The following is a 9,780-nucleotide window of genomic DNA, read 5'->3' on the forward strand; positions in this document are numbered from 1 at the left end:
AGCTATGCATAATTTGTATACACCTATATATATTTGTTTAAAGAACATGTATAGGGTTTATGTAATATCAATATTTGAATGCCATGGTGCATTGATGTAATTAGCCAACATGTCAGCTTAAAATTTTGGCTCCAAATATGGCATCCCATGTTGTTACCGTTCTCACCATCACTTGTAAGAAATGGTTGTTTGGCAACATAGTTAATGTCCTTGAAGGATATTCAGCAGAAACACAACAAACTTCATGCCGACAGCATTTTTAGACTACAACTTGAATGTGTAACAAGTCTTACTGAACAGTGAACATACTTAAATGTAGCAAAATGAAGACCAACTTAAAGGCTCATTACCGATCAGTTAGATCATTGTATCCTACTTTTAGCACTACACACTACAGACGATTGGCTTAAGTTCTCATACACCTTGGCACCCTGACTTCGCAGGCTACCAAGCTGGAGGGCTTCTGTTCTGGCCAGCCCCCTTTAGGCCCAGCAACATGGGCCCAATCTTAATGGTCCACATCTATAACTTTTTAGAGGGCACCCCATGAGAGGCTCATCACAGGGGATTCCCCTCTTCCCTACATTGTTTCCCATTGTACACTAAAAGTGGGTGCAACATGTGTGATCTCATAAAGGAGGCTTGGTTCGATGGTACAACTCTCCCGTTCTCTCTCCCAAGCTTGAGAGAGACATATCCTCTCTTAATAATCACTTTCCTTGCTGAAGGGAGAGGATCATCTTATAATCTATTCTATTCATGAGCTATACTCTACAAGTATGTAGAGCCACCATAGACATTTACACACTCCCCCCTTCTTACACGGCACCTGGGAAACTCAATGGGACTTGATTCATTTCATCACCACTAAAAGTACCCCTATATCAACAACATACTATACCCCTTGAGGGAAACATCTATGGCTCTACCGAACTGAATTAAGTGAAGGACTAGCTCTCAATCCAGAATTACTTGCCACCTACGTATGTCATTTGTCACATTTTTGCAGAGTCTTTATGCAATAATATAATTCTAATATAGCACTAATATAATGACTGAGGTTCCTCTGAGAGGCTGATTCCACCGTAATTGAGGACTTTAAAAAAAAAAGGATCATTCTTTTGAAATCATTTTTAAGACTTTGAGGACAACACTTCTAACACAGAAAATGAAGTCATTGATATATGTTGAAGAAACGCTCAAAATACAAAGGGCAAACTGAAGCCCACTTTTGATCATACTTGTGGCAATTTACATACAAGCACAAATGAATCTCTTACCTTTTAAGTAAAAAGCCAATCTCAAATCTCAATAAACTATCTAATGAAGCCAATAAATGGATTTCATAGATATTAAAAATTGAAGAAACGCAGCACGAATATTTTACATGTTTGGTTTATCCTCTCGTAGCACGGTATTTCCTATGCATTCCAGGGGTCATGCATGAGAAGATTGATTGTTTTTGTTTATTTGGTTTAACACCAAAGATAAATGACCTCAGAGGAACCCGGTTTCGAGAAGTTCCCATATGGCTTTGGCTTCTCTTAGAATTTGAGAGCCCAAATCTCTCATTCAACATTGCAAGAGACTTCTCAACATCAAGTTGGAGAGTTGTTACAAGATCTAGACCTGCTTGAAGTTCATCAGCAACTTTGTTGTTCTCTTTATTCATGTTCAAAACCTCACCTTGGAACTTGGCTGCTTGATAGCTTGTGAACCTGAAGTCATCATCTTCAGCACTGGTTTTCAATGCTGTAGTTATCTCTTCTTGGATTTCACATAAGGATGAGAATCTGCGTTGAAGTTCTTCTTTCAGCAATGCACTGTTTTCCAACCATAGTGTTAGTTCATTTTGGATCTCTTCAAGGTGCTTGTAAAGTGGTCTTGCATCTGACTTCAAAGAATACTTTGTGCTACTACTTCCTTCTAATGATTTCGATTTTTCCTCAAGTTTTGATGCCTCCTTCTGCAAATCTTTTATGGTGGTTTCAAATTTCTGTATCCCAGAAAAGGAAGTACTGAATTTTAACCAGAAAACTAGGTTCTCCTCTAGAATTTCATCAATGCTCATGCGGAACTTCTCTTCAACGGGCGACGTAGATTCAGGTTCTTCAATTTTTAAAATTGCCTCGATGTTGTGTTTTTCTGGTGTCTGCTCTGAAGTTAACTCTCCAGAATCCTGATTTCCCTCCAAGCTTTTCTGCAGGAGACCTAGTTTCTGACGTAGGAGTCTAATCTCTTCATCTTTCATGGCATTAGCAGTCTTCAGTTCTTTCAGCTGCAAAGATGAATCAAAGACAGCATCTTGATTTTTCTTTTCTACTTGAGTGAGCTTGTTCTTCACATCTTCGTAATTCTGAAGAAGAGATGAATACTCCTCTGACAGCAGAACTTTCTCTTTGTCCTGTATTCCATTCATTGACACATCTTCTAGTGCCATTTCCTGCTCCTGGCAATCAGCTCCAAGAGTAGTCTTTCTCTCAGATGATATTTGCTTAGAATCATTTTCTTGGTGTTTAACAGAACTCTCTGCCTTTATGATTGCTTGGTGTTGGTTGTCTGAATCAGTTGATTTTACTATATCACTATTACTAGTATCCAGAGTCTTCTCTTCTTCTTTCAACACTATTGGAGATTTGTTTTCCACTGGGGTTTCCTCTTCCTTTTTTAGTGAATCGGTGACCTTGATTTCATTTTCCAATGAACCAATGACCTCAAGCTTGTTATCAGAATTCACTGTATTTTCTACCAAGGCAGTGACCTTAGGCTCCTTATCGATTTTTGCATCATTCAATAAGACATTGTCTTGATTCAATGCATCTTGTTCTTTAAGAGCATGTTTTGATTCAGCCTCTTTTGATGAATTCCTTTCTGTTTGTGATATTTCCCTGACCTCAACCTCCTCGTCCGGCTTCACCTTTTGGACTTTTTCCGAGAGATGATCAAGATTACAATGAGCTTCAGTGAAATGGCTTTGAAGGTTGCAATTCTGGTCTTCAACAGTTTGCTTTAGATCCTGTAACTCGTGCAGCTTTTCATCCATTTCTCTCAGTTGGTCATTCAATTTAATTTTGTCACTAATCAAACTTTCCTTATCCTCTTCTAGAGTTCGAATCATAGAATGAAGTTCATCAGTTTCTATTTTTAATCTCTTAACAAGAGCTGTCTGGGACGAAACTGAAGTTTCTAAGCTGATAACTTTGTTGACAAGGTCATCAATCTTTTCTGCCATTTCTGTAACACTTAGAGGTGAATAGGAGCCAGCATCAAAGTGTTCTTTAATCTTCTCATGTAACAGTTGCAACTCCTGTCTCTGCTGAGTCATTTTGTCCACATCTTCTTCACCCAAGTCCTTTGTTTCTGCTACTTCTTTTACATCTCTTTTGGCCCTTGGCTCTTTTTTATTGGTTTGATCATAATGGAGCTCATTCATGAGAGAGCTTAACTTTTCCCTAACTTCTTTTACCCTTTTGGACTCAATTCTGGTTTCATCAACTGCTACAGCCTGTTTCTCTTCCAACCGAAACAAAGTCTCTTGGCATGATTTAAGAGCTGCTTCTGCCATCAAACGGCGGGCTTCCTCGTCATCAATAACAATGCCTTCACCAAGTTCATCTTGCAAATTGGAAACTTTCTCTTGCAATTCTTTGATCTGCTGCTCAGTTTCCCAGTACCTAGCAATGGCATTATCATAAGTGCTCTTCACAAACTCTTTCACAGTTTGTAATGCCAGAATCTGTTTCTGGAGCTTGTCAACCTCTTCAATTGCCTCCTTTCTGCTCAATCCAGATTTAGGAACTTTAGAAGTTGGACCTTTGGAGGCTACTACCTTCTTGGGATTGAGCTTTTTTGTGGCTGTGGTTATGACACTTTTTAAATCTTTAAGTGGAGGATTTGGAATATTTGGTTTTAACCCTTCTGGTTTTTTTCGTGGGGTCCTTGGTGAATCTTCATCTTCATCATCCATATAAGGGACTTGATCTGGGCAGACAGAAGCAATGGTGTTGTTGGCATTTTGCAGCTCTGTTGATATGTGATCATACCTATCAGCTAAAGATCTGTATGCACGGAATGATTCTTCCACAAAGTTTATCAGCTCTGGTCTCCTTTTGTAATACATTTCTGCTCTCTTGGCAAAGGAGTCTCCCTCTTCCTCTAGCAGCTTCAAAACATTTTGCACCTTTTCCTCCATATCTGCAGTTTTATTTTTTATATAAATATATTTTAGTTTGACAAGTACATAGATATATCACTGGCCTATAAAAGTGGGATGTGTTGATCATACAATGTCGCGTGGAAGCTATTGTGCAAATTTTAAGTTTAATTTTCTAACAAGAAAATGACCATCCATCATTAAGCCTAGCTCCACTCGTAAAAAGGGCAAACCCTGGTGCACAAGGCTCTCAACTTACGAGAGTATGGATGATGATTGATTGTACACAACATTGCCCTTATATTTTGGCAAAGAGGCTGTTTTTGAAATTTGAATCTGCGGCCTTATCATAAGAAGCAACCTTACCACTGCTTCTAGGCTCGCCCTCTAAACCTAACTCCGCTCACGCACAACTGAAAATCTTCTTGTTGCAATCAAATCTATACCATTCTATTTGCATGTAAGGCAAACATAATTTGAAGGGTTGATTCAATAATTAACTAACTGATCATCATCGAAAACTTATATGTTTATTAACTCTTGGCAAGTGAAAACAAAGCAGGCTATTTACATTTTTCACCTCTGAATATGCCGCGAAAACTCCATGCTCAAACTATGTTGGACTAATTAGCACATAATGGGGTTTATTAAGATCAAACCATAAAATTAAAATCGATAATAATTGAAAAGTAGAATTGAAGCCATTAGAAGGAAGAAAATGAGAAAAAAAACTCACCTTGGAGGTTTTGCTCCATCCATTTTGATTGCTTTGTTCTGATGTGGCTGGCCCACCACCATGAATATGCATTGCTTGCAGCTCTCTGCAACATATTGGCTATTTCTTCTTCTTCTTCTCCTTGCTCTTCTTGTTATCCCTTTTTCCTTATAGTTGTTAATATTGGGATCAAAAAAATGAAAATAAAAAACATGCAAATCCTGTATCTGTTTCTACTCTCTTTAACTGTCTAGAAAAGGAGGAGAATACATGAATTCTATGACAGGATCAAGACATTAGAAAATAAGAAAAAAAAATTGAAAAAAAAAAGATACATTCAATAAAGAAAAACAGATTTAAGGTTTGTGTGAGAGACAGAGAACGTGGAATTAACGTGTTTAATTATGGAATCATGGAGGGGAGTAAATGTCGCCCGAACTTAATGTCCGAACCCACCTTTTTCAAAAACGTATAGCCAATGATCCACTTACACGTGGTACTTCCTGCATTGCCAGCGGAGCAATGCATATCCTCTCTTTTGCTTTAAGCCAGTCATATTTATTAAACTTTTAATATAAAATTATTGGAAAAGTTATCCTTATTTCCATTTTAATTTTATTATTCTTATTATCTAATTAGATATTGTTGTAAAAATTTGAAATAAACGGTTGAAAAATAAAAAAAAATTAATTATCATTAATTTTTAAATTTATCCAATAATATTCAATCAAGTAATAAGAGTACTAAGGATAAAATAATAATAAATACCTAAACCGTTGGATCAACATAATCGATCTAACAGTGAGATTGATTGGTAGTAACCTATGAAGCACGGACACTTCAAAAATCCTGACATGTCGTGTACGACACTCACCGACACTCCGACACTTCCCGACACTCCAATACTCATTGCAAAGACCTAAAAAAAGATTCAAAGGTTACGTTGCGTTGCATTTTGAGTTCCAACTATTAGATTCGTTAGATTACAATTATGATTTTATGGAGTTTAATATAAACATTTGGGATATATTATATTTCTTTGCAAAATTGATGAGTATTATAAATTTAGCTTTATTTTTTTGTTAAATTATTGAATACTAAATATAATATACACTACATAAATTAAAAATATTATACAATATCAAAACGTGTCCTAACGTGTCAGAATTTAACATTTTTTAGAATTAACATGTCGGAGTATCGTATCGTGTCGTATCCCGTGTCCCATGTCGGTGTCGGTGCAACATAGATAGTAACACAACTTGGTTGTTATAATATCTTTCCCATATATATGTGTGTGTGTGTGTGTGTGTGTGTGTGTGTGGCTTTAATGTTTCTAAAGAGAATGTTGATAAGTTATCTACATTCGCTCCTAAAACGACGTCGTTTTGGATTGAAAAATTAAAAAATTATAATACAAAAGACTATTATAACCCTGAAATAAATTATAATTACAAAATACCTTGATTTCCGCCTTAAAACGACGTCGTTTTGGGTTCACTGTAGATAAGTTATCTACATTGACTGTAGAAAAAGTGAACCTATATATATATATATATATATATATATATATATATATATATATATGTATATGGGTAAAGGATTTCTCCAGTCACCGGAGATAAAGTTATCTCCAGTGAGCTCAAAACGACATCGTTTTGGAGCGGAAATCAATGTGTTTTTGTAATTATAATATATTACAGGGTTATATTCGTCTTTGTCGTTATAATTTTTTAATCTTATAACCCAAAATGACATCATTTTGGGCTTACTGGAGATAAATTTATCTCCAGTTGACTGGAGAGCTACTTTTCTTTATATATATATATATATATATATATATATATATATATATATATATAAATGAAAATTTATAATCTCATGTTACAGAGATTACTCTTTCATGTTACTCACATGAAAAAATATGCCTTTTTTTTTTAAATTAGTGAACTTCACTTTGTTTATCTCTCAATATAAACGAACTTGTTTACCACTATATGAGAGAAATAATCCCTACTCTTTCATGTTAATCACATAAATAAAGAACAACGAATTTTGCAAGGGGGAGATGAAATTCAATTAAATTTTATTTTGTTATAAATTAACTTGATTTTCAATTCAATTTCTCTTTCTTTCTTTCTATTTGCATGGAGTAGAATATACTATATTTAATCCCTACCATAAAGTCACGTAACCACCTATTATTTAGTTGTGGCAATATGGGTTGTCTATTTTGATAGCCAAAAATTAAATGGGGCGGTTTGGTCCTCCATTAAATATGGGTTGAAAAATGAATCCATCTCGTTTTATATTGGATTGGCGGGTAAACCCATCAACCCGCTAATTAAAGAAAAAATTAATTAAAATTCAAAAATAAATTATATTTTATGAATTTTTTTAATATTATTTTATTTTATTTCACACTTCTCTTAATGTTTTTTCAGTTTCGATCTTAAATGTATAATATATTTAGTTAAACATTTTTTAGGAACTCATTTGTCTCCATGTATAGATAACATTTGTCATAATAAAATTTTTATTCTTTATTTTTTCTAAGGAGTACTAAGATAAAAAAAATTTGGATGTCATAAAAACTTAAAGACAAATAAAATATTACTTAATTGTAAAAAAATAAAAAATAAATAAATAATTACAACTCGACGGGTCAACCCACCCCTCGACGGGTTAAACCCGTTTTGATCCACTTTTAGGCAGGGCAAGTTGAAGTGGGTTGATGAGTTAAAAACCTCAACCTAACCCTCCCCGATTTGGCGGATTGACAGGTTAGGTTAACCCACCGAGCTCAACCCATAATGCCACCTCTACTATTATCTTTATTGAATCTTTATCAAAAAAAATTCCTAAGGCTTAAACTGACTTGAGAGTCAACCAAGGGATTGAAACCTAGAATGCACGAACACAGCTTTTTTTAGAAAGTTTGCGTGTTGGATACCGACACGCTCCAACACGTTACAACATGCATCAGACACGCGGTCAATATTTTGGGACACGCGGTCAACTTTTTCCTACACGTTTTTTTTAAGGTCTATATTTTATTTTATTAACTGTAAATAAAAAATTAATTTATAAGTTAATTTTTTTTTGTTATGGAATTTGACATACAAAATTAACAAGGAATGAAAAATTACTTTTTCTTTATATTTATGTTATGGAATTTGGTTGGAAAGTAAGTTTGGTAGGAAAGTTAAAAAAAAAAAATTGTTTGGTAGGCCGAAATATTACTGAGAATTAAATTTTCTAAATCTACGTTTGATTGAAGAAAAAATATTGATAGAAAAATAAGTTGAAACGACAAAAATAACCTTTTTATAATTTTTGAACGTGAAGAACCCTTGTTTTTATATGTGTTGAGTCTCTCACGAGAGTTCTTGTACCAACGTTAATATTTAAGTTTATATATCTCGCTGTTTCTCTCTGTCTCGCCTTTCTCCTTCCGGCACGGGGGAGCTTGGGGTATGAACTCTGCTTTTCATTTGCAGTAATCTGTTTATTAAGTTGTAATGAATTTTTACTGGGTCGAATTTCAACTTTCATAGCATTCAAACTCCTTCGTCATTGGTAGTGTTGCTTTTGTGGTTGATGTCTTTTGGGAAATCAGTCTTCACAAAAGTTTGGGCTCCCCATTATCAATCTAGCTCAGCATTTATTTTGTTCAAGGAAAAACTCTTGTAATATTGTATTGAATTGTCATTTAAATATCATTAAAAGGCAGTGTTGCATTTAAATGTCAGCTGTGCACAGTATTGCACGAAATAAAAAACCAGGCAGTGGGAATGGATGAAGCCAATGCGATAAGGTGATGAGGTAAGATAGTAAATATGAGAGCGCTCAAATTATAGTCAAGTGTATCCATTTGAATTGAAGCCAAGAAGAAAAGAGAAACACGTACGAGATCTGTAGACAAGAGAGAGTCACAAGACGAGATTCTGTAGACAATAAACTTCACACGATGAGAGGGTCATTTTCGTCCTTATTTTGGAGCCTAAAATTTCACTTAGCCGGCAAAAGAAAAATATCACATTGGAAGTGTTATTTTCAAATAGTAAGTTTCCTCACAATTTTCACATAAACTGCAAATCCCAAACAACATATTTTGCTGGTATAATTTTTGAAAACTTGTACCAAATATGATATACTACAAAACCCACCCACACTTTCTCAACAATCTTAAAATAAATCTTGTAGATCGAGTGATTTATAATGAATGACGATGAGATGAATATAATACAAACAAGCTGAATATAACCTACATTAATAAACAAGAATAAATCACTATGTCAAATCTCTCTTTCCTTTTAACTTTTGTTTTTCAATTTGTGACAATACTTACAATAGAGCTCGGATGGATCATCCTAACTTTTATTATTATCTTTACTTAATTCGCTTTTTGTTTTCTCCCAATTGTCATCTTGCTCCCACAAAGTGATTTCTTGCCTTTTTGGCGCCTTAGCTCTTAGCTACTTATCAACGTGTCTGTTCCGGATGACCCAAGTACTAAAGTGGCCCAACTATCCATGCCCAATACCGGGCATGACCCTGCGTCAGCCCTAAGGGATGACATGGCCCTTCTCAACCCCCAATGTAGCAGCAGGTCCAAGGCATACACCAAAATGCCCCACCTTGGAACGCTAACCATCGAAGGCGACTACGACAGACACCGCAAAGGGAAACTCCCCCTTTGCCCGGTGCTGACATCGCCAGAATACAGAGGGCGCAACACTGCCACAATGACAGCGCCAACACGCCTAACACTGCATCATGGGAGTAAATCCCAAGGAGAGTTGACCTCCCCTTCACCAACCCACACCGTTTCCCCTATAAATAGCCCCCACGGGCACACTTTACAGGTATCTTATGTATCGTTATATTGCCCATTTACTTGAGTCATATC

At 35.5% G+C, this 9,780-nt stretch overlaps 1 protein-coding gene across 1 annotated transcript; it reads right to left on the bottom strand.

The window, feature by feature from the left end:
• Positions 1–1,396: 1,396 nt before the first annotated feature.
• On the bottom strand, positions 1,397–4,983 carry LOC133310369 (protein NETWORKED 2D-like). The gene is made up of 2 exons (XM_061511284.1): positions 4,890–4,983; positions 1,397–4,194 (listed from the first exon to the last, which is right to left on the bottom strand). Exons 1-2 carry the CDS (start codon positions 4,981–4,983, stop codon positions 1,397–1,399), a joined length of 2,892 nt encoding a protein of 963 aa, XP_061367268.1.
• Between the last annotated feature and the right edge of the window lie 4,797 nt (positions 4,984–9,780).

This window comes from Gastrolobium bilobum, unplaced genomic scaffold (assembly GCF_033153095.1).
Source record: "Gastrolobium bilobum isolate Gb01-03AN ecotype WA unplaced genomic scaffold, APGP_CSIRO_Gbil_v1 utg9345, whole genome shotgun sequence".
In the NCBI taxonomy this organism is placed as follows: Eukaryota; Viridiplantae; Streptophyta; class Magnoliopsida; order Fabales; family Fabaceae; genus Gastrolobium; species Gastrolobium bilobum.

Bases quoted from the DNA above. Each gene is read 5' to 3' on its own strand.
- LOC133310369 (XM_061511284.1), bottom strand. From the start codon at position 4,983: ATGTTGCAGAGAGCTGCAAGCAATGCATATTCATGGTGGTGGGCCAGC. The intron at 4,195-4,889 runs GTGAGTTTTTTT...ATAAAACTGCAG, and splicing joins GATGGAGCAAAACCTCCAAG to ATATGGAGGAAAAGGTGCAA.